Source organism: Littorina saxatilis, linkage group LG6 (genome assembly GCF_037325665.1).
Source record: "Littorina saxatilis isolate snail1 linkage group LG6, US_GU_Lsax_2.0, whole genome shotgun sequence".
Lineage (NCBI taxonomy): Eukaryota > Metazoa > Mollusca > Gastropoda > Littorinimorpha > Littorinidae > Littorina > Littorina saxatilis.
In genome coordinates this window covers 15,604,464-15,629,703 of record NC_090250.1, presented here as the reverse complement: position 1 = coordinate 15,629,703, position 25,240 = coordinate 15,604,464, and the positions used below count along the sequence as shown (strand labels likewise).

Genomic DNA, 25,240 nt, shown 5'->3' with positions numbered 1-25,240 from the left:
TTCATGTACGGCAATAGTTGCGATAGAGAGAGAGAGAGAGAGAGAGAGAGAGAGAGAGAGAGAGAGAGAGAGAGAGAGAGAGAGAGAGAGAGAGAGAGAGAGAGAGAGAGAGAGAGAGAGAGAGAGAGAGAGAGAGAGAGAGAGAGAGAGAGAGAAATATAAAATTATAATGAAATATTATGAAAGTTAAGTGTTGAAGAGAGAGAGAGGGGGGTGTTTTTTTCGTCTGTCATTTTCCGACCTCTATCGTGTGCATCCGTCCAACTTGTACCACTGAACGGTATTGTTTTATTTCAGGTTAGTGAAACTTTCACGAGCAGATATACCTACTCCTCGTATATTCGTGCTCGAGGCTTCGGAGGAAAAGTGTTTGACGGCTTTGAGAGGGTCTACATACGAACCTATGATCGCTTGACAGTCTTCATTCAAACGGACAAGTCGGTATATACACCTGGACAGAAAGGTGAGTTCAACATTCAATTACAAGTGTGACGGAATTAAGAAAAAAAAGATATGTGTCCGTTATTTGTGTGTACTGTTTTCCCCATGTGTACTTTATATGCGTGTGGGTATATCTATCTATAATAGACCTTTTCTTTCTCCATTTAGACTTTTTTTATTTTTTTTATTTTTTTTAATGTTTTTGCCTAATTTTTTTTTTTATAATTTAGGCGGGGAGCATCCTTCTTCCTTGGTCTTTTTCTTTATAACATAATAAACTTCATATTATACAAAACATAAATAGAGAATACTACATGGCTTGCTGTGTCGTACCAGATTTACACGAGTTGTTTTTTAAAATATTGAACTGCGAGCGAAAGCGAGCTGTTCACTATTTGAAAAAGCAACGAGTGTAAATTTGGTACGACACAGCAAGCCATGTAGTAATCTGTTTATCCTACATACTTTACTGACGTGTATTTTACTGAAAATGTCTTGCAGTCGAGGCAGCTAAATTGAAGACGCTTGTTTTGGAACCTCGATCTCTTCTAAAGCCTCGTGCAATCTATTACGTCAAAGCAAAGAAACGTCACTCTGAACGTGTGGCGTGACGTGTTAGTTCTAAAGATTCATCGAGGGTCATTAGCGAGCGCAATTTTTGTTTCTATAATGACGTTTGTCTCGGTGACTTTAGCATCATAAGCTGTGGAAACACAGGTCCCTGCCAGACTTGCTTGACATGACCTCATTTACATGATATAGACACGTGTGATTTGAACGATTATTATCTCACGGGTGTCTCTCTCACGTATGTAGGATAAACTTATTTCTAATATCTAACTCTAATTCTAATAAAATACGCAAATCTAACTTCTTTTCATACTTAAATTTTTCAATGGTCATTTTTGTTATCAAAATACAATCATTTATAAAATAAATTTGATCATTTTTTTAATTTTCATTCCAATAACCAAATAATATATGTTTCACTCAAAATTATATCATAATAAATTTGCTTATAAACAAAATAAACGGAAACGGATCAAGTTTATGTGCAGACTCATAGACGGTATCCATGTCCACCGCCGTGTCACGACAGTGGCACCTAAAAGACCTCGGTCATTCTGCCATAAGTGCAGGTGGCTGATTACACCTGAACACGCACACACCTGGGTAGCGCGACTCTTGTTGCTGCTGGATTTCCACTGGGAGGAAGCGACCCGAATTTCCCAGCCTTGGCATAATACAGTAAAGAAAAGTAAAGGAAATCAAATCAAATCCGAAATCAGACAGTCTTGTGTCGGTGATTTTTTTTTTCTCCCCGCTTTTAGTCAAATTCCGTCCTCTCGCCATATATAGTCTGATCTTACGGTGTCAGTGTGAAGCAGTTTTTGTTGCAGCTACATTCCATTAACTAGTGTTGGTGAATCTACATTTTCTGTTTTTAGTCAAATTCCGTGCTCTTGCCATGATGTCTGATCTTACCGTGTCAAACAAACTTGTGGACATTTCCATTCGCGTAAGTATAATCATGGCCTTGATAGCTAGCTCCTAGCGTTCATTATAATAATTGTTTCTCCTCAATAACGTTTTCTAATGAATATGTCAGGCTACGAACAAAGGCTGAAGTGGCTTACTGGAGAAAATAATAGTGTTTAAAAAAAAATTCAATACACTAATGTTGGAGAAAAGTGTATACTGAGCAACAAAAGAAACGCGAAACAATTCTGCAATGTTTGATTGACAAAATCTCGAACAATTATAGAGTTAGAATTATCAAACCACAACATTTTGATGAAGGCATGTTTGACCTAGCTGTTGTGAGATTATTTTGATGCTGCGACTGTTTCAACACACGGGACAAGCAGGTTTAACGTTAACGAAGTTTTGGAGGTCTCGCTGAGTCAGTCTTCATCGCGCTCTCTGGCCACTGATCGGACACTGGTGGCTTCCAATGATGTTCCTGGTAGTGTCAGTGGCTGTATTGAATCGATCCCGAAGACGTTGTGACAGGAAATTGCGATCTTGTCTTATTGGGGTAATGCGAAAAATCCACCGCGTTGCATAACTGCAGTGCTTCCAATGTCAACAGAACATTGCTGAAGGTGATAGACTGTTGACATATATGCACGTTTAAAGCACATGTCAGCGCTTATGGATCACCCCCAGATTTAAATCGACCTGGCATTTTGGTGGTGTCAATCTTGGCATCCTGGCTGTTTCAAAAGTGAGACTGGCAGCAAACGTGCCATGGTCTCTTTTGGTTGCTAATGCATCAGTGAACACATCTCACACATGAGATTTCTCCTGCTCCACTTGCTCGTGCTGCGAGCGCGCAATATGTGTTTAACGTTAAACCTGCTTGTCCCGTGTGTTAAAACAGTCGCAGCATCAAAATAATCACACAAAAGCAAGGTCAAACATGCCTTCATCAAACTTTTGTGGTTTAATAATTCTAACTCTATAATTGTTGGAGATTTTGTCAATCAATCAATGACGAATATTTTCGCGTTTCTTTTGTTGCTCGGTATATTTTATTCCTTGTATAAATGTAGTCGAGTGTAACAGTAACACTAGATTATTTATGAAAAAGTGCATGTATGTTCCATCATAATGGTGTCTCTATCGTTTGTGTTCATGTTCAGCTAGTACAGACAAGCACATGAAGCTAATATAACACATCCATTTAATCCATTTTACATGTTTTTGTGAAGATTGCAACTTGTACATTCTTCACCTTCTACTTTGTCCTCTTTCTTCATTGATTTCTCCTCGTCATTCACAATGTCCATCTTCTCTCTTTTGCTTCCTTTTTCTCTTCCTCGTCTTCCTCCCTCTTACATTAGGTCAATACTTTACTGAATGCATTCCGGTAGACTGGGATTGAACAGGGGCCAAGGGTGTTTTTATTGTGTCGTGTTCGTTGTTGTTTTCAGCTTGTAAAAACCTGGTATCACACAGCAATCTTTGTAGTATTCTTAATTTCTCCATCGCTGGTAATTTGAAGAAAATGGTGTGTAAAGATCAGTGCCAGTGTCTTCTTCTATGGGTTTACAGGACCCAAGCAACACCAACGTTGCCGAGTGGCATAACTTGACCAGTGGGGATGACTCTGGGGTTGTGCACGGAGAAATGATGACGTCCAACGATCCTCCCCTGGGAACATGGTGGATTCGGGCCATTGTTGACGTAAGATTGTACATCTCTCTCCCTTTCCCTGTGTGTCTGTCTGTCTATCTATCTCTCTTTTTCTCCTTCTCTCTTTCGTTGTCCTTTGCTGATGTTGCTAAAATGTATTGTAGTTGCTATTCGTTATGTGCGTGATTTATCAGTCACATGTTCTCGGTATTCCCATCATGATATCATCATTATACTGGTAATGGAGGGGCGCTGGTTCTGTGCGACGCTTATTTCTTGAGATAGGTGTGACCACATGACTTCATTTCAGCAATCGTCATCCTAGATCTTTTCGCATTCCAATTGATCAGTGTAATTTCCCAGTTATGTTGTTCTGCGTTCTTTCTGACTTGACAAGTTGAGAAAAAGCAATGACCGTCGCGATATAACCTTGAATGGTTGAAAACGACGTTAAACACCAAATAAAGAAAGAAAGAAAAAGCAATGACATTTTATTTCTGCGAAGCAACTGAATATAAAACGAAAAAAAAGCGTGAACAACGAATTCTCCCCTGGGAGAAAATGAAGATGTTTGCTTTTCGTCTCCTTTGTAGGTAGGGAGATTGTACAGCACACAAGTCGTATTGGACAAGCATATTGTTATTCTTCTTTTTTCGAAGTACCGTAAATTTGTTCGTGGCCATATTTTCTAGCTGTGCATTGTTAGATTATTGGAAAAATACATAAGAAGCTCGCAAAGAAATTTGGATCGTTTGCTCCGGAACTGCATGGTCAATATTTTGCCAAAAACAAAAAAATTCTGGCTCAAAACGCAGAAACAGGCTGGTAGTGTCACATTTTGTATGTGGGTTCGGAATAACTGTTCATCATTTACATAGCACTGCGGTCCTGTTCTTCTTTTTGTCACCCCCCCTGTTGACCGTTATTTCTGGCGACGCAGCAGTATTGGTTGTGTTTGTGTTTGTCTATCTGTTTGTGTTATGTAGATTTAATATGTAATAACGATGAAATTGAAGTATATAATCATATTTTGTACTTTAGATGTAGTAAGAACAGGTTGTGAGACAAGTTAACTTGTGTATTAATTATCAATCAATCAATCCATCCATCCATCCATCCATCCATCAATCAATCAATCTCTCTTTCTCTCTCTCTATCTCTCTCTCTCTCTCTCTCTCTCTCTCTCTCTCTCTCTCTCTCTCTCTCTCTCTTTATCTTGCTCTTTTTCTCTTTGTTCATAAATATTCCATTTGCTTAAAATATCTGCTTAAATTATTTTGGAGTAAATCAATTCTGGAGCAGAGCAATGTTTTTGTCTTTTTTTGTTAAAACTCTGTTTTCATATTTACAGGGTGTGACGGAAACTAAGAAGTTCAAAATTGCAGAAGTTGGTGAGTATTTTTTTAAATTTTCATTTTTAATGAAATTATTTTTTTAACCTTACATACATCGTACAAGAAATAAACATCATCATTTCTACTTAATAACAATGCTTCCTTCCAAGTATTTGGAACAAGGCATCAGGCACAAGAAAAGTACGAGGCGGAGGTTGAAAGTAAGGACGAAAAGAGAGCAGAAGAGAGAGAGAGAGAGAGAGAGAGAGAGAGAGAGAGAGAGAGAGAGAGAGAGAGAGAGAGAGAGAGAGAGAGAGGGAGAGAGAGAGAAATGGTTACAAAAAAAGGGGTGAGGAGAGAAGGGAAGAAGACAGAAGTGAGGAAGATCAGAGAGAGCGGAGGTAGCAAATAAAACACATAATGTTAAAAAGGAGAAGGGAGCATCGAGATATGTATCTTTGGGAATAAAACAGTCCTTATGCCTTACACTTGAAAACAAAATTGTTAGACCCTCCCCTGGCATGTTACATTTCAAAAATATGTTTATATCTTGTCCAACTTGTAATGAACTTGACACAATTCATATTTATTTTGGCTATATATTCCTCAGTTTTATATTTTAATTCCAAATAAACTTTAAATCTACAAAACGTTGATAACATCTTTTCCATTTTGCATTTATAAATGAAAAACGTAGCCAAAAGTAAAATCAAATCAAAATTGCATCTGATTTTAAAATTCAAATCATTACCAAAAAGACAAAGTGTTTCTGTCAATACTACTGCTGCTTTGGTACATTTGTTTATAGCTTCTTGAAACACAAGCCAAAAAGGTTTAATGCATGTGCAGTTCCAGAAAATATGCTGAATACTGTCCTTTTCGTTTTTACAAAAAGTACACGATATGTCATTTTCAACACCCATATTAAACAAAATAACGTGTGAATCTATTATCCGGTGTACCAATCGTATCTGGAACCATCTCAACTTTATCTCTGAAATACCTTGACTTTTTTTAAAGGTTAAACTCCAGTTAACAATTGTGCCTAATTTTGCTTCCCATGCATCACAACACTTTGGTTTAAATTCTCTGGACATTAACACATTATAATACACTTTAGCTGGTGAGTATAATATTCGTCTCGTGTGTAAAACATGATTGTTATTGCAAATTGAGTGATACGTATTCGTGTACGATCAGCCTTTTAGCAAAGTCATGTTTAAAGAGTATGTTTGGAATCGAGAAATCTGGTCAAGAAAGTCTTTGAATGTTTAGCGTGTTAAGCTTCGAGGAACCTTCTACATAGTTACATATGAGCTAGGTTAATTATAAGAAAACCCTTCGTGGTTGAAAACGACGTTAAACACCAAATAAAGAAAGAACATTATGATAAGGTGAAAAAAGGTTAGATAACGTAAGATCAAATAAAAGTAGATCAGATATAATGATGTAAAAAAATATATGACAGATTGATATTGGATACCATGACACACTTGTCTATATCCAGTCCAGAGAAATACAACGCTATATACACACGTCATTGGTTTAATCGGTTTTACATAAACTTTTATAAATTTCAATAGAACAAAAGCACAGCAATCTGTAGATATTTGCCAATGACCCATTTTCAGGTGGTAGAATAATATCAACAGATGGTTGTGAACCATAATTATTAATATGATGATAGTGTGTCTACCAATTTTGGTAGTTCTTGAACAAATTCTTTGACGTTTTTATTCAAAACATATGCATGTGCACAAAACGTGGCGTATAATGTGGTTGATATGTGTTCTATTTTAATAAAGTTGGGGGTTAGACACAGAATCTCTGATCGCCTAGACGCATGATTGATCACTGGTCATCAGTTATTGTTGAACGCCACCCATTGGTAGCATGTTAACAAGGCGCATTGGTACTAGTTTAACTAGTCTCTGCCAGCCAAATGTGTAGCACAAGGAAACACTCTTGCAAAAAGAAACAGACAACTGCTCCACGTTAAACAGATGATGTCGATAAGGAGGTGAATTGATATAGGAATCTGATCAAACTGCGTAAATATAAATCAAATGTTTGTAAAATATGGTTCAGAAAACGCCAGTTTAATGCAAACATAATAACAATGTCTGTTGGTCATCAGAAATGTATGTTCGCCTAAGTTAACAGAAGTGTAGAAGTATGAATAAATAAAAAAAAGTGTTAAAAAAACCAACAACAAAAAACCACTGCACTATCTGAATATTGTAAACTTGAATTAAAACGGTCTATTGTCTGAATTCAATTGTCCCTACCAGCCGCCATGGTTTAATTACCGGAATGTTCTATGTTCAAAAACTGTGATGCAAAACTTCAGGGAAGCTGTACACAAATGTGGTCTTAATAATCATGAGTCTTTTTCTGAGAGGTGGCATTGTTGAATGATCTTCATAATCAAGCAGGTTTGCTGGAGACAAATAATGTTGATGATGAAATATCAAATAGTTTAACAATAGTCAGTGATGGTATATATGTTACAGTTAATCTGTGAAACCAGGGAATACGTGTATTAACTAAACTATTTCAGGTAATACATGAATTAAACGGTTTTTTTCCGTCAGTTAATTCATGTATTACCTAGTTAATACACGTATTCCCTGGTTTCACAGATTAACTGTAACATATATATATATTTGAAGGGATCTCTTGGATATCCATCTTGGAAATCTTTACTTATATTGAGATACAATTATCAATTATTGAATAATCTTTTCTATGGGCGGGCAGATTAGGCAGTGTCCTGTAATAATGTTATAACTAAATGAATACTTATGTTGCCATCAAATTTGATAACATTTATTTTTTATTGGTTGATCAAGTACAACTGAAATGTCTTTGTTTAAAATATATCTAAACAATATTACACAGATGAGCCACAGTTCGACGTTCGGGTCAAGTTCGACAAAGGATACGCCCTAGTGTCAGAAGACAAATTGACTGCGACAGTGGTCGCAAAGTAAGTCGTATATTCTTTTATCACTTGAAACTTGAGGTCTGGAGACCCAATGTTCTTCACGCATTCTCTCTCTCAATGCCTCTGTCCCTCTCTGTCTGTCTGACGCTTCGCAGGTGCTAACCTGAATTCCTCACCTTTCGGTTTATTTGTGTGTGTGCATGTGTTGATTCTGCTTCTTGATAGAATGGGACAGCGTTCTGCTTTGAAATACACAAATATGTTTAATGCTTTGTATAACAGATATCTGCATGGCACTCCCGTCCAGGGATCTGGCTTCATGAATGTTACTCTCAGCTATTACAGACCTGGTCGCGCTTCGGTGGTCCGTCAGTTTCAGGTAAGGTCATCTTAATGTGTCTATTTCTAAATATTGGAATATAGAGTTACCTTTTTCAATCACCATACCTACCTCGAGTTTAGTGAATAACGCCCCAAAAAACACCACTGTTTAAATTGGTAATACATGCTCTTTTTCTGCAATAAATGATGTTGTAAACAATCCTATTATACCTTAGAATAAGAAGAGGTGCCTTTGCATCTGACGTGTACAGAATAACACTTGAAAAAGTCCCAGATAAATTAGTTCCTTTGGATACCACTATAAATATTACAAATAAATATACAAAATGAGCACCTGGGAATCATTGTGCTTGTGTTCCTCATAAGGGAAAACAAAAACTGTGTCTTATGCTCACATTTGAAAATCTGAGATCATTTGACGCCCAACCAAAGCCATTCTAGACGTTGGGAAATCTCACTCTGGGGGTATTCCGTTTGACTTCAAAGGCCCCATCCGCCTCCGGTAAACCATTTTTTTTTCTTATCACAGACCTTTAGGCCTTTACATTACAGTACAAACATTCTTTCGTTCGATAACTTACCGCTAGAGAGCACTATCAGTGAAACCCTCCATAGAGATCTAGCATTTTTTAAAGAATGTATTTTGCGTAGACATATATAGGAAGCAACTGAAAGCCTCGTTATGGTGCTAAACCGAACTTTTAAAATCTAAAAAAATAAATTGACAGCCTGTAAAACAAACATTGTCAAAAAATGAAGTCAACACAATACGAAGTTTTACAAGTTTGAAAGTACAGAGTCCAGAGTATGTCAAGCGAGGTGGGTGTGTGAGTAACTGGTGATTGTAAGATGCAGCTCTTTTCAATGACGGAGAAATCATGCAACTTGGTGATGCTAGTGGACTGAGATTTCCGTGCATTTGATACTTTTTGTTGCGGTGCCTGTGTATATTGAGTATTGTGCTTCAAAACGTACTGCCGCGACAAGACTACCATCATATCACATGAGATGAATCGTACCATTACCCAAGCAGGCGAAGTTTCTGCAAATCGTTACAGTTTCTTTGAGGCCAAATGCCACCCTGTTTTGTGTCACTGGCAATCATTCGTTGTATTTCAGATTCAGAGGTACACAATAACATGTTATTGCAGAAAGATTTAGTTTCGCTTCGAAGCCGCACACGATTCCAGGCCGTGTGGGATTAAAGCATAGTCGGGGTTGAATAAAGCATGCACACTGTTGTGGGGTTCACATGTGCTAAGGAGCAACTGAAGTGACCCGTATGTGTCATTTAAACGTGATGAATGCTACTGGAAATGTGTCTCGTTAGGTTACGACTGCTGTTTTCGTGAAAAGGTTCCATCGTTTTGTAAACCTCCTGTGAGTCGGAAAGCATTACAGTTTAGAATGTAGTCTTTTTCTTTTAAGCTTGAAACACTCCAATGAAGGTTTTTGCACACAAAAGTGCTCTTAGTTTACACTATGTTATCGTCTGTTAACAGCTGAACGACAAAGGACAGGCAGAGGTCGAGTTCACCAAAGAAGAACTTACAGATATGGCCTTCAATGCAACCTACCAATGGCTTGCTGAACGCTACCCAAGAACCTACACCACAACTTACTTAGCGTCACGCAGAAAAACGTTCACCATGAATTACAGAACTCTCAACTTCAGAGCTGTGGTGACTGACCGTGTTACGGAGGACATGTCAGCGAGAGAGAAGACGCTGCGGTTCTATACCAATCCGATGGTATTGCGTTTCATCGCGCCCACTCCCCCATCCTTCAAACCAGACTTGCCGATTAATGTTTACGTAAGTATAGGGACATCTGGCAGTGCTTCCTGTTGGGTTTGTTTACTTAGTAGAAAGGAATTTTCCCTTGTGTGTGAGGTGGGGGGAAAGACAAGACAAGATAAAGACAAGTAAGATAAGATAAGATAAGATAAGATAAGATACATCTTCATTGGAACGTTTCGATACGAGGAGAGAGAGAGAGAGAGAGAGAGAGAGAGAGAGAGAGAGAGAGAGAGAGTGTGTGTGTGTGTGAGGGTGTGTGTGGAGGGAGGGGTGCTTATGCATGTATGGTAGCTAATACTTTGTTTACACTGAAAATTGTCTGGTATTATTTTTGCATTCTTCTAATTACTACAACATTTTCTGACGTTTTTTTTTTATTTAGGTTGAAGCAATGACGCCAGACTACAAAGACCGCGTGGAGAACCCCAACAAGTACTCTGTACTCTATACTATGTACTACTACAGACCGTGGTCGACAGCTCTAGACGGTTCCTACAGCACTCGTTACAGCTGGCAGCGACCACCCTCGCAAAAACAGGTGCTGAGGTCAAAGGTTGTACCTCTCAACAGCGAGGGTGTGGCAGTCTGGGAGATCGACTGTCTCTCTTTCCCAACAGATGCTACATATATCGTTATCCACGCCAAGGTAGGTTAGAAGAGCCTAGTGCTAATGTGCTAAGTCAGAAGAGCGTAAAACCAGTGCCGGATCTTAGGGGGGGGTTCCGGACCCCCCCCCAAAAACAAAACAAAAAACAAACAAAACCCACAACAACAAAAAAAAAACACACAAACAAACATGGAATTTTACACCGGGATTAACCTTGTTATCTTCCAGGAGAGGCCTACAATGCACATCATACATTTACACTATCTTGAGTGTTTGGGGGGCTTTCCCCTGACCAGTACTTCGCCTCTCGACCTTATCGAGGCCTGGGCGGCCTTCGACCCCGGTCACAATTTGGAAGCCCCACCTCCATTACCCCTTGATCCGCCCCTGAAGACTCATGAGCTACAGGGACAAGTTTCCCAAAACTTATATTTACATGTGTCCATTGTTAGAGGTAATTCTTAGGTTGCAAATAGCGGTTTTTATGTCTCGTAGAGGGCGTACTGAACAGAATCGTATTAGTTGAGGAAGTGGTAGTCAGATTCCCCCATCGGGAAACACAAAAGTCTACATTTAGAAGAAAACGTTTTCATGATAGGTCCTCAATATGTACCTCATTTTATAACTATCAGGTCGCCTGGTAAACGTCCAGTTGTGCCAATCAGCTACATTCAAATGCGTAGAGTAAAATTCAACGTTGCACTCCGTCAATCCTTCAAACATTCTTTCAACAACAAAGACAGTTTGTGCAGATCTTGTTTTCACAGTAATGACTTTTTCCTGAATTCATGATGGCTAAAACATGTAGTAAGCTATTATTTTTTGTTTTGTTTTTGTTTGTGTTTTTGCAACTTCAAAACAAACGGATAGACGGGAAGCATAGACATATTCTCTAAGTGTGTGAGATGGAATTTGAAATTTTTCGATTGTGTTGCGAGCATGGGCAAAGCAAATTATTATGAGCTCATCATAAACATAAGAATAGAGATTTAACTTCCAAAACCTTTTTTGTTCAGTTTTTTGTTTACTGCGAAAAAAAACCCACATAAGTCATTATTTACTCTTCTTCTGGTTGCAGAGCGGAAATGTGCAAACGACCAAGTATGTGTACAAGTACACTTCACCATCAAAAACGTACCTGCAACTGAGAATGAAATCGCCAGTCGCAAAGGTAAGCGGACTGCTTACCATTATATATTCTTCTGGTTTGTGTACAAGTATCAGCCAGAATGATGCGAACAATCCTGTTTGTCCATATATGAATGTGATTGATCAACATACAAGAATTAAACGTTAAAGTGTAATGTACAATTTATATTTTCTTTGTCTCGGAAAACACCTTTAAAAAATATTTTGACTCAAAGTGTGTCTGTTGCACGGTGTGTCAACTGATTCCGTTCATCCACCGGATGTTTCCGTTCATCCGCAGGATGTGTCCGTTCATACAGCCTTATTTTCGTCACTTGCTTCGGGAAAAACGTTGTGGTAAGTCGTGTGGGCAGCGCGCTTGTGTGATATTGAAAGAATAAGGTAGCGAAATGGTTGGGCTATGTGTACGATAAGTACCAAGGTGCTAGTGAATCCTAATAATAACACACGCGGGCCGAACGTGGCAAAATTGCCTGATTTTTGACTCACATGCGAAGCAAAAGTGAGTCTATGTACTCACCCGAGTCGTCCGTCTGTCCGTCCGTCCGGAAAACTTTAACGTTGGATATTTCTTGGACACTATTCAGTCTATCAGTACCAAATTTGACAAGATGGTGTATGATGACAAGGCCCCAAAAAACATACATAGCATCTTGACCTTGCTTCAAGGTCAAGGTCGCAGGGGCCATAAATGTTGTCTTAAAAACAGCTATTTTTCACATTTTTCCCATTTTCTCTGAAGTTTTTGAGATTGAATACCTCACCTATATATGATATATAGGGCAAAGTAAGCCCCATCTTTTGATACCAGTTTGGTTTACCTTGCTTCAAGGTCAAGGTCACAAGAGCTCTTCAAAGTTGGATTGTATACATATTTTGAAGTGACCTTGACCCTGAACTATGGAAGATAACTGTTTCAAACTTAAAAATTATGTGGGGCACATGTTATGCTTTCATCATGAGACACATTTGGTCACATATGATCAAGGTCAAGGTCACTTTGACCCTTATGCAATGTGACCAAAATAAGGTAGTGAACCACTAAAAGTGACCATATCTCATGGTAGAAAGAGCCAATAAGCACCATTGTACTTCCTATGTCTTGAATTAACAGTTTTGTGTTGCATGACCTTGGATGACCTTCCCAAGGTCACATGTATTTTGGTAGGAAAAATGTGTAAAGCAGTTCTTACTCTTAGTGTATGATGTCATTGCTAGGTTTAGTTATTTGACCTTGACCCTGAAGGTCAAGGTCATGTAAAGGTCAAGGTCAAGCATGTGAGTCGTATGGGCTTTGCCCTTCTTGTTTAACATTTTCTTGTTTTTCTCGCTCTGTTATCGAATCTGACCCCTGATTTGCACATGATCACCAAAACCATTGCCTGATACGACATTTTGCTTAAACAGAAGTTTATAGAAACCCATGGCTTTTGTACAATCACTTGTCTTTTGAAAACAAACAGATTCCGTTCATACCCCATGTTTCCGTTCGTACAAAAGTGCATGTTTCCCTTCGTACGAAACGCGTTTCCGTTCATACACATTCGTTAGATCAGAGTGAAACGGGCCCCCACTACAAGTTCTGTGTATTCCAATCGTCTTCAAATAGCACAAAGTACGAATGCGTGTGATATTGGACCTATGTGAACCATAAGATGAATTGTATGAACGAATGTGTATGAACGGAAATAGCGTTTCGTACGAAGGGAAACATGCACTTTTGTACGAACGGAAACATGGGGTATGAACGGAATCTGTTTGTTTTCAAAAGACAGGTGATTGTACAAAAGGCATGGGTTTCTATAAACTTCTGTTCAAGCAAAATGTCGTAACAGGCAATGGTTTTGGTGATCATGTGCAAATCAGGGGTCAGATTCGATAACAGAGCGAGAAAAACAAGAAAATGTTAAAAAAAATGAGGCAATTTTGCCACGTTCGGCCCGCGTGTGTTATTATTAGGAATCAGTAGCACCTTGGTACTTATCGTACACATAGCCCAACCATTTCGCTACCTTATTCTTTCAATATCACACAAGCGCGCTGTCCACACGACTTATCACAACGTTTTTCCCGAAGCAAGTGACGAAAATGAGGCTGTATGAACGGACACATCCTGCGGATGAACGGAAACATCCGGTGGATGAACGGAATCAGTTGACACACCGTGTGTTGGTATAGTCCGGGCAGATATAGTACAGCCAAAATGAGCTTCAGTACAAAAAGGAAAAGCCCTGTAAGCAAGTTCTGAACAAGCGAATATCGAATTGATTCATCGAGTGATTCTGGGTAAAAATAAACACAATAGCTATTTAATGTTTAATCTCCATAATTGTCTGATTTCACATTTTGTGACATTTGTTTTTCTGTTCATTTTGTTCAGCGAGTTAGGGGTTATGTTAAACACTTCTTCTCAACCATTTACACATTGTAATTCAATCAAGTTGGCGTTTTAATGAAACAGATCCTGTGATTGGTCAGAATGCCCCAACTCATCAAAAATTACCAGTCATTAATTACATGCTTCCATTTGAAACTTCGAGGTCTTCATCGGGGATTGACGCCCGACAAAAGCTAATTGAAGCCCGACGGAGCGAAGCGACGGAGGGCTTCAATTAGACTTTGGGAGGGCGTCAATCCACGATGAAGACCGAGAAGTTTCAAATGGAAGCATGCTAATGTTATTGTATATCAATCTGACGACGATCTCTTTCCTGCTTTCATGCGGTTGTAAACAGACAGAATTGGTTCTGTTCTGTTCACACACTACTTTCAGTCCACCTACCTGCAAGGGTCAAGTCCCAAGAAATATGTCTCTGTATTCCTATCGTATCACTCTGCTCCTGTTTTGTTTTCTTTCACACACATTTTCCCTTCTTTTTTGACGGGTTTCTGGACAGCAAACTCCAAAACAAATTCTTTCATCACAAAAGCGATCTTTGGAATTGACTGACGTAGTCCGGAAGAATTCATGCATCAACTTACGTCACGTATTCGACGTCATCACTTCGCATACCTTATGGTCTCGGTATCTCGTTGGCCTTCATATTTCCTACAGTTTGTAAAATGACCCTCAAAGCTAACCGAGACTAGTTGAGGCTGTATCAATGCGCCTCGCCAGCAGGTTGTTAATGGATTTTTTTGCGAGTGGTTATCGACAATTAATGACCGGTAATTTTTAATGAGTTGGGGCATTCTGACCAATCACAGGATCTGTTTCATTAAAACGCAAACTTGATTGAATTACAATTGTTTGAAAGTTCTCTCTTTGAGTCCGCTTCTATGCACGCGGGGTTTTCGCTACTAAGAAAAGCTCACGGTAAAAGGGAAAGCGCTAGACAGGCCTGGGCGGATTTTTGTTTCTAAACGAAAAGCTTCAGGCTGGCTGTTGTCTATTTTAGCTTTGGCTCGATACCCTCGCTTTCACAGGGCTCTTTCATAGATCTGTTCGGCGACCTTTTGGTCTCACAGACGGGTCTTTGCAATCTTGGTTCCCAGACCTCTTAAGGCTGGCAAGAAGGCATCTTTGCTTTCTTACATTCGAATTACACGGATGTCTACTGTAGGGGTATCCTTGAGATACTCAGGGGCTTCCGCCTCGACTCTGGATTTGGTTCAGAGTCTCTATAGGGTTTTTGTGTTTTGTTCACTTGCCACTTAGACTGGCGTGGTTCAAAGTGCTTTTTTCTTACGGAAAGAACTCCTCTTCTTTCTGTTTATTGCAGGTGGCTATCCACCTTTCTTTTTGGGTTTCCGTTTTGTCTTCCATGTCTTATTTAAGACTTTATGAGATTTCGGTCACGTTGTTACGGCTTGGTGCAGCTTGGCTTTACCCTTGTTTCAAGGCTAGCCTGGCTATTTATCACGGAAAACGGCCAAGCTTACTCTAGTAGCTTCTGTGAGAAGTGGGAGTAAGCGTGCTTTCTGGCTATTTTGAATAAAGACAGCTCTTTTAAGAAAGACTGATCTATGACTTGTGGGTTTTTCTTTGAAATTTTCTGGCATTTGAGCGGAAAATGGGGAAAACCAGCTTCGAATTGCATTTTCAATTCATGAAGCAAGAGTTTGGCTCCTTTAGAGTCACGTTTAGCCAGTTAAACTTTTCGAGTTTCGAAGATTTTTCTGACTCGCCCGGATCTTGTTAGATCAGTGTATCAAAGGTTACTTGCCTTATCTTTCATCTCGGTCGTGATTTAACCTCGGCATTTAAGCGGTAATGGGGGCAACCAGCTTCCGATTGCACTTTCAATTCTTGAAGCATGATTTTGGTTCCTTTACAGTCACGTTTAGCCAGTTTAACATTTCGAGTTTCGAGGATTTTTCTGTCTTTCACGGATCTTGTTAGATCATTGAATCAAAGGGCATTTGCCTTATCTTCTTCTCCGTCGTGATTTAACCTTGAACGGTTGAAAACGACGTTAAACACTGAATTAAGGAGGGAAGAAGGTCTATCTACTCTGGTAGAGGTATGACGTTTTGTAGTCAACCTTACCTAGATGGACTGCTACACTGGTTTCTTGCTCCTGGGGAGCTTGATGGGGTTATAACCGTTATTTGTCCCGTGAGGACGCTCAGAAGGTACCTGTCACGGACTCGGCAATTGGTCGGAAAGTCAGAAGCTTTTATGATATCACTTAACACAGCAGGTGTAAGGATATTGCGAAAGGGACTTTACCAAGTGAGTCTCCATGTTGATCAGACAGGTGTTTACCTGTTGACTAACACATTCTGGAGGTGTTAGGGCAGTTTTGCCTTTCTCTATAGCTAGAACGTTTGAGGCAAGGGCATGGGCCTCCTCCTTGGCAGTCCTCCGGTCGGGCCGTTTTGGCTGAAGTACTGGAGTCGGCTTACTGGCGGTCTGAGGAGGTTTTTATTAACTTCTACCTCAGAGACGTCTTGAGACAGGACGGCAGTTTCGCGTTACCTGTTATGGTAGTCGCAGGACAGGTCCTAATATCATATAGTAGCAATCTGCTATTTGTGAGTTGGGTAAAGTTATGTAATTCAAATCCAAAATTTTAATAATAAATTTTCATTTAATTAATATACTTACCCAACTCACAACGTTTATTCCCTCCCGCCTCCCCGCTGTGGTGGTACTGGGGTCTAAAAAAGAGTGAGTTGGGCTTCGTTTGGAATGACGAGTTGGCGGCATATGCGCACGCATACGGAAGTCAGACTAGCAATAGTCGGACATTATGGGATGGATCACTTTCTTTTTTAGAGTGGTCTCCCTTGTTGACAAGGGGACGCGTACAGCGATACCAGCACTGAACTAGAGTTAATTGATGCATGAATTCTTCCGGACTACGTCAGTCAATTCCAAAGATCGCTTTGTAATGAAAAGAATTTGTTTTAGAGTTTGCTGTCCAGAAACCCGTCAAAAAAGAAGGGAAAATGTATGGGAAAGAAAACAAAACAGGAACAGAGTGATACGATAGGAATACAGAGACATATTTCTTGGGACTGACCCTTGCGGTGGACTGAAAGTAGTGTGTGAACAGAACAGAACCAATTCTGTCTGTTTACCATCGCATGAAAGCAGGAAAGGGATCGTCGCCAGATTGAATTACAATAACATTAACATGCTTCCTTGAAACTTCTCGGTCTTCATCGTGGATTGACGCCCTCCCAAAGTCTAATTGGTTTTAGAGCATTGATTGCTAAATCTGGTTCAACAGAACAAGGCTGTCCCATCTGTCGTCTGCTGCAGATCTGTCGTCTGCTATAGAAGTACAAGCTAAGCTTACTGATCAAGTTGACCAGCAACATGGAAATTGCCACTTACAAAGTTGGAGATACGGTTAAAATAATAGGTGGCGAAGAAGGTCGGATCTTGCGTGTATTATTTTTCAATTTCAAAGTAAACAACGGTGTCTAGGTTCAGGTCATGCAGGCAGATAGATTTACAAGTTTTGACCTACATTGAATAGACCAGCAGAATAAAACTAAGCTTACTGCAGTACAGTACAGATAACTTACTGGCCTAAGACTGAAAGCCAGACATCAAAGTAAGGCTCACCTAAATGACGATTGAAGAAGTAAGTAATCCAAATTTGAACACTGAAGCACAACAGCTCGAATAAGCACAAATTCAGCAATCATCCTCGACATCCTCATTGCTTGTAAAATCGCACACTCGCGGTCTTTTTGGCGAATGCCTCTGACAACCGACTTGGGTCACCGACTGAAACTGGCCGGTAACTGCACAGTTTCAAATGCATTGAACTGCGCAATCTCTGTAATTCGTTATTTTAAGCAGTATTGATGACTAAATCCAAAAGCAGACGTTCTATGGCGCGTTTACCAAAAAGACAAAAGGGGACTCGTTTCTCGTTTCGCACATGAATTTGATGACACAATTTGCGGTCGCTGAAGGTTTGGCCAGCAGAAAACAGGCACTCGCAGAGTTTGTGTCAAAAAGTGGTGTTTTGTTAATGAAAACGTCGGAGTAATGGGATAAACAACTTACACACCTCGTCCTAAATATCGTGCATATTTTCCCTTGGGTCGATTTTCAGGTATTACAACAGAGGCTCGGTAATACCTAAAAATCGACCCTGGGGAAAATATGCACGATATTTAGAACTCGGAGTGTGTAACCTATATTTAATTACCGGTAATTTGTAATGAGTTGGGGCATTCTGACCAATCACAGGATCTTTTTCATTAAAACGCCAACTTGATTGAATATATATCTATATACGGCTTGTGTGTGACTGTCTGTCTGTCTGTCTGTCTGTTCGCGATTCACGGCCAAAGTTCTCGATGGATCTGCTTCAAATTTGGTGGGCATATTCAGGTAGACCCCGGACACAATCGTGGAAAATTTTGAACACGTGCGTGCTCTCAGCGCGCAGCGCTGAACCGATTTTGGTTTTTCTGTACATCCATTCCCAGTAACTCTTCCTTATCTTCTCCAGTGTTTTGCGCGTTTATCTCCCTTCCTTACTTCTTCTCGGTGAAGCCGTACCCGGCGAAGCGGGTATTCATCTAGTTACAATATATATTGTTCGTAGTTATTCAGGAACAAAGTGGACAAAGCGTGGGATCATTCAGGTAGAAAAAGAAAAACTGGAAAAAATCGTACTTCAAACGCTTGCACTCGATTTTCTTTACTTATGCGTCACAAAGATAGTCATGGCTGTTTCATGTTATATGTGATCTGTGATAAATGTTACCTTTTCAGGTTGGAAAATCAGTGAAAATCGTGGCCACTTCGAACAAGGATTTCGGAAGCTTCACCTATCAGGTACGGTGTCTTTTGCAAGCAGCATAAAATAATGCGCACACGCACACACACACACTCACACACACACACACACACACACACACACACACACACACACACACACACACACACACACACACACACACACATACACTGCTTAATTAAACCTTAATTGGTGACTTCCGATGACTTTAAGGTGTTTGTTTTTTTGGTGGGAGTTTATATGGCTAAATTGTTTAACCAAATAGAGTGTCCTTACTCTACCCTTGCCTTGCTGGCGAAATGGGGGGGGGGGGGGGGGGGGGACATACAATGCATCCGACCTGGAGCAAAATTGTGACCTTACCCTTGTACAATTCCTTCTTCATACTACAGTGCCAGTGGTGTATCAACAGAGATAAATTTAAAGAAAACGATCATAGCTCCAGTTGGGTGATATCGATGGGTACTCAGGTGCCTGTAGGGCTCAACAACTGCAACCGACCAAATAGACCCACTCTGTACAGAGACATCATGCCCAGACACCTCGGCTGAGGTGCACCAACGGAAATCGGGTGGCACTCAAACGTGAGAGAACAAACTGCGGGTTCTGATTCGTTTAAATCACAACAAATCTCAATTTAAACCAATCCAACACTGCGGCTGACTACCGTTTGGGCGGTAACTTTCTCGTGCACTCTTGGTGTATGTATCTCTGTTGAAACGATACTTACTATAGCCGGTTTCTTCTTGTCTTTTCTTCTTGTCGTTCACTGTTTGATCGTCAGTCCGGACTGCAGGGCGAAACGTGCTGTCCTCTCCAAGTCCTCTCTGGGGCCGTATAGCTTCTTATGTAGCGCTGTCTCCTCTGGCCAGATGGTGTCCCTCAGGGCACTGTGGTATGGACAAGCCTGCAGGATGTGCTCTGCTGTCTGATTCTTGCCACACGGACATAAGGGGGAGGGAACTAGCTTCAGCTTTGTGGTCGGTTTAAAAGCTAACATGTTCTGCCTCTTGTGGTTGCAGGTTTTGGCAAAGAACAATGTGGTACAATTCAAGAAGGTGTCCAAGTCTTCCAAGAGCAAGAAACAAGAGTTTTCAGTGGACGTCACCCAAGACATGTACCCTGCGGCTGACGTGATGGTGTTCTTTGAGGCTGAGGGCGGTGAGGTGGTGGCCGAGCAACTGGATCTACTGGTCGACGGAGAGTTTGCAAATGAGGTTTGATGAAGTGGATCTCTAGAAAACAAGCCAATTTTACTATGTTAAAACCCTTTGAATAAATTATTTACTTGAATGACAGTAAACCGATTTCTTCATAATGGCTACACATTCCTCGTAGCACATAAGTACTGTTAAACTCCGGAAGTAAAACTTGTAATCTAGCAAACGCGTGCACATGTTGTGCTTTATGGGGCTAAAGCGCATAGCACAGCGTTACCGAACACACTGTCCACTGGAGACTATAAATAGTCTGAAAAGACCACCCAACACAGTATTTAGATTTGAATAATAGAATGCTACAAAATTGATAATAAGGCATTGTTTGTGTTGTCATCTATTACCCCCCCCCCCCCCCCCCAAACCAAACTCTGTTGCTCATTTGGTCGATTTAAAATCTGCACCTCTTGCAAAAGCGAGTGAAACACAGTGTCTCCTCACGTGCAAAAGCTAGAACAAAAATCAACAGTGGCGGAGAAAGTACGGTGTGGAGAAAATTCAGTCTGAAAACATGACAAAAACATGACACAACAACCCCCCCAATCCAACCTTTTAGCTCTAATAGCTAAAATATAATTTTACCTTAGGTTTACCTCCTTAACATTCTTCTTACAGTCTGGTATAAGCTGTCATGGTGGTTTAAAGATTCCCTTTACTAGAAAATGGATTCTCAACCTGCAATAAATGTTCTTGAAGCAAAAGTGTTTACAGTTGAAAAGAATAAGATTTTACCTGAGAACATAATACTTATTAAACAGAACGCCAGCATTACCATACTTGCACAAAAGAAATAAAAAAACATTAAAGGCACGAAATAGACACTTGACTTAATACCCCCATTCCACACATCCGTTCTAGCTTCCGTACCCAGCCGTCCTGAGGACAGCTGACACTACGATCAGACGCTGCGCAAACGGCCGTTTTTGGCATCTTTGCGCAGCGTCTGACCGTAGTGGCAGCCGTCCTCAGGACGGCTGGGAACAGAAGCTAGAACGGATGTGTGGAATGGAGGTATGACAACGCAGTGTGTGAGAGCGCTTACGTTGCGTTACCATTGCGTTAAGTTCCATTAACGATCCATGAGTTCCATCACCGATGTGTTAAGGTTCCATTACCGTTCATTTGGAACGGGCGGGGAATGGCTAACATTTTGAACATGCAGCCCGAACTCACCCGTCCCAACCGTTCCTCTCGTTCAAAGGATTTCCTTTAACGTCCATTGGCGTTCCATTTAGGTCCCCTCCCGATCCCTCCCATTCCCGTGCCGTTGCTTGGTCGATACGGGAACGGGATGTGTGGAATGGGGGTATAACATTGCGAAACCAAACATACAAGATTATTTCGGTAAAGGTATCATAGTACAAACTCATAAGCCATCATACAAAAATGTATCATAATGTTTAAAAAGTCTGAGTTAAAATATGGTGCACTCTGTCCGTCTTTAGTTTGGTTTGTTTGTTTGCTTAACGCCCAGCCGACCACGAAGGGCCATATAAGGGCGGTGCTGCTTTGACATTTAACGTGCGCCACACACAAGACAGAAGAATGGCGCTAGATTACAGAGCTGCTTTTGATACGATTTCTAAAGAATATATGCTCTGGGCGTTCCAAAAGTTCGGATTTGGTAAATATTTTATTAGGTGGGTCGATACTTTAACAAAAAATACAGAGAGTAGTATTAATTACATGGGATGGATCTCGAGTCCATTCCCATGTGATGCTGGAATAAGACAAGGATGTCCATTTTCGCCATTAGCCTTTGTTCTGGCCCTCGAAGTGTTAGCAATCAAAATCCGTGCAGATCAAGATGTTAACACTTTCGCGACGGGACACTGATAAATCAGTACCAGCGCTGACACGCCCATGGACGGGACGCGCATTTTTCAGTACCAGCCATAGAGGGTACACGACTCGTGATTGCTTCCCGGTTTTTGAAGCTTGCAAATAAATTGAGTTGTTTCCCTTGATACACTTGGCGTCCCCTTCTGCCATTTGCAAATCCGCCTGATTTGTGTGCGTTTTTGAGGAAAAAAAATGAATCAAAGGCGAGCCTTGTCTCGGGAGGAGATTCTCCGGATGTTGGACCTAGAGGATCCCGTAGAGCATGATTCGGACGTATCGTTTTCGCCTCACGAAAGCGATACAAGCAGTGAAAGTGAGGAAGAAACAGTCCCGTTGTTGCTAGTACGAGTCGGCAAACTACACGTGGTTGGCGCTGATACTGCTAGACGAACATGTATCTCGGAATCGTGCAGGAGCTATGGGGGCGTGGCAGCACTGATAACAATGGATGGCTGGAGCCTTCAAATCCTTTTGGAATTGTTCATAGGTGTACAGTTGGTACTTTGTTGTGAAAATGTGACTTATATTCAATATGGATTACCTAGACATCATTTGGTGAGTGTTAGATCTACAGTTTTGTTTCATTTGAGTCAGGATGCTGTGAGTGAATGCGTGATTTGCTTGTTTTTTTCTTTGTACTGTCTCCTTATTTCTGTGTACAATGTTAACAATATTTCAGCTAATTCATAGGTTTTACACCTTGTTTGGTTATAACATTATTTATAATACTTTCTGTTAAAAAATAACTTTTAAAAAAAGCAGTAGAAAATAAAACACACACAAAAAAACGTTAAAAAACACAAATTATCCCCCTTTCACCCCCCTTTGCTAAAACAAATCGCGTGACAAACTTATAAATAGCACGACTGAACTGGGCATCCATTTTTGAATTAGTACACAAAATTTGGTGGTGATTGGACTTAATTCAAGCTTGCTAGACAGATTTCTTTACAGTTACTGATTTTTGGGAAGTTTCTTGGTGGCAAGCTTGGGCAGGCAGGACGTAAACGCCGTGGCAGTGATTAAAATGCCAAGGAATTCTGATAGACATTGTGAAATTCTCAAACTATTTATGTATGCTGACGACATTAGTTTCTTCCTGCAAGATGAGAAAGACCTAAGAAACGTATTACATCTTATAACTCAGTTTTCAAAATTTTCAGGGTTAGCAATGAATGATCAAAAGACAGAAGCAATGTGGCTTGGTATAAATAAATTTTCTGCTGACCGACCATGTAATATTATTTGGAAAAAACAAATCAAAATCTTAGGAATTCATTTCAACAACTCTGTCTCAGCCTCCAACCTAGAAGAAAACTGGGAACCTAAACTACATAAAGTAAATGCATTAATAGCAACATGGTCGAAAAGAAACCTAAGTATAATGGGGAAAATATGTATAGTCAAAACATTAATGTTGTCACAGTTTACTTACGTACTGCAATCTCTATGTGCCACAGAAAACTTCCTCAATAAGCTAAATTCATCTCTATTCCGATTTATCTGGAAGAAAAAATATTCAAACAAAAGAGCGTATGAAAAAGTTAATAGAAAAGTAATGTGCCAAGAGACAAATCATGGAGGTCTGAAAATGATTAATGTCAAAGATGTACAAACATCATTTCTAATTTCATGGATTATGAGGCTGCTGGACGGAAGTAACGCAAAGTGGCAACAGATTCCATTAGCATCCTTTTTAAATCTGGGCGAACGCCTATGCTGTTTGCGCTCAAATGTGAGTGCAGAACATTTTAAAGGACGGGGTTCCATAAAGCAATATTTCTGGAAACAAGCTTTTATCACCTGGCTAAACAATAAACACAAGATCAAAGAAATAAGCAGTAATGAACAGCAGATAAGTGTACGCAATCAAACCTTATGGAATAATACAAATATAAGGTACAGGAAGCAAACGCTATACATGAATGACTGGATAAAGGCTAAAATATGCGTTGTTAAAGATGTCTTTAACGATAACGACATGTGCTCTTTTGAGGAAATATGTGAACGAACTGGATATAAACAGTCTCGCCTATTTGAATATAATGCAATACAGACTGCCATTAAAGCTCTATTATTGCGTGATACGGGTCAGGCCCGGTCTGATCATATGCCATTTATACAATTATCTCCACGCCAAATTCGCCTAAAGATGTTAAATTATGAGATAAAGGAGCCAAGCTCAGCTGGATTTTGGTCGAACAAATTAAATATTACATTAGAAGATAAACACTGGAAATTAGCTAACGAATGCTCGACAGAAACCCGTCTTCGTCTATTGCATTGGAAAATTTTACACAATATATATCCCACCAACATTTTGCTACATAAGATGGGAATTCGTCAAACAAATCTCTGTCAGTATTGTAACGAAACCGACTTCATCGAGCACTTTTTCTGGCAGTGTAGAGCAGTGCAACCCATATGGCAGGAATGTCAAGGGTACATATTTAAATGTACAGGCAAAAATATAAAGTTAAGCTGCGAAGAGGCTCTTTTTTGGGTATTTCACACGTGATATCCCCAGAGAGAAAACCTTCATAATTAATCACCTTATATTGATATCGAAAATGTGCATAAGCCAGTTTAAGTACGGAAATCCAAAAACTAACATGAAGGTCTTATTTCAGAACCAAGCTCGACTTCGAAATCTCTAGTAAAATTGAACTGTGTATAAGAATATAGATAAATAGTAGTATAGTGCTGTTAATGTAAAGTTATTCATATTATGCGCCTATGATGCTGTGCTGAAAACTAGTACTGTAATTGGTAATTTGTAAATTCTCGCCTTTGTCCATCGAGCGTTGGATTAAGTAACTTGTTATGTATTGTCCCGCTGAAAATGATATTACTTAACAGAAATATGGGAACAACAACAACAACAACACACACAAACACACACACACACACACACACACACATACACACCTACACACATACACACACACACACACACACACGCACATACACGCAAACAAACGCACAAACTACTAGACATAGCAAAGGTGAATGAAATAGCTGTAACGTTAGAGTAACTGTAGTGAAGAGTGTCCATTATATGAATACATGTCCAGGCTAGGTATTAAGGATAAGCGGAAAGAAGTAGAAACAAAAAAAAAAAAAAAAAATGACAGAAGTCGCAGCACAGGCTTTATGTCTCACCCAGTCACATTATTCTGACACCGGACCAACCAGTCCTAGCACTAACCCCAT

At 40.0% G+C, this 25,240-nt stretch overlaps 1 protein-coding gene across 1 annotated transcript in view; it reads left to right on the top strand.

The window, feature by feature from the left end:
- LOC138969690 (CD109 antigen-like) overlaps positions 1–25,240 on the top strand; it is a 33,448-nt gene that overhangs the window by 6,804 nt on the left and 1,404 nt on the right. Inside the window, exons 5-15 of the mRNA XM_070342548.1 lie at positions 298–463; positions 1,890–1,960; positions 3,499–3,630; positions 4,931–4,970; positions 7,815–7,902; positions 8,143–8,239; positions 9,705–10,016; positions 10,384–10,647; positions 11,687–11,779; positions 18,944–19,006; positions 19,991–20,185. Of these exons, the coding sequence (XP_070198649.1) occupies positions 298–463; positions 1,890–1,960; positions 3,499–3,630; positions 4,931–4,970; positions 7,815–7,902; positions 8,143–8,239; positions 9,705–10,016; positions 10,384–10,647; positions 11,687–11,779; positions 18,944–19,006; positions 19,991–20,185 (1,521 nt within the window). The remainder of the gene's footprint in view (positions 1–297; positions 464–1,889; positions 1,961–3,498; positions 3,631–4,930; positions 4,971–7,814; positions 7,903–8,142; positions 8,240–9,704; positions 10,017–10,383; positions 10,648–11,686; positions 11,780–18,943; positions 19,007–19,990; positions 20,186–25,240) is intronic.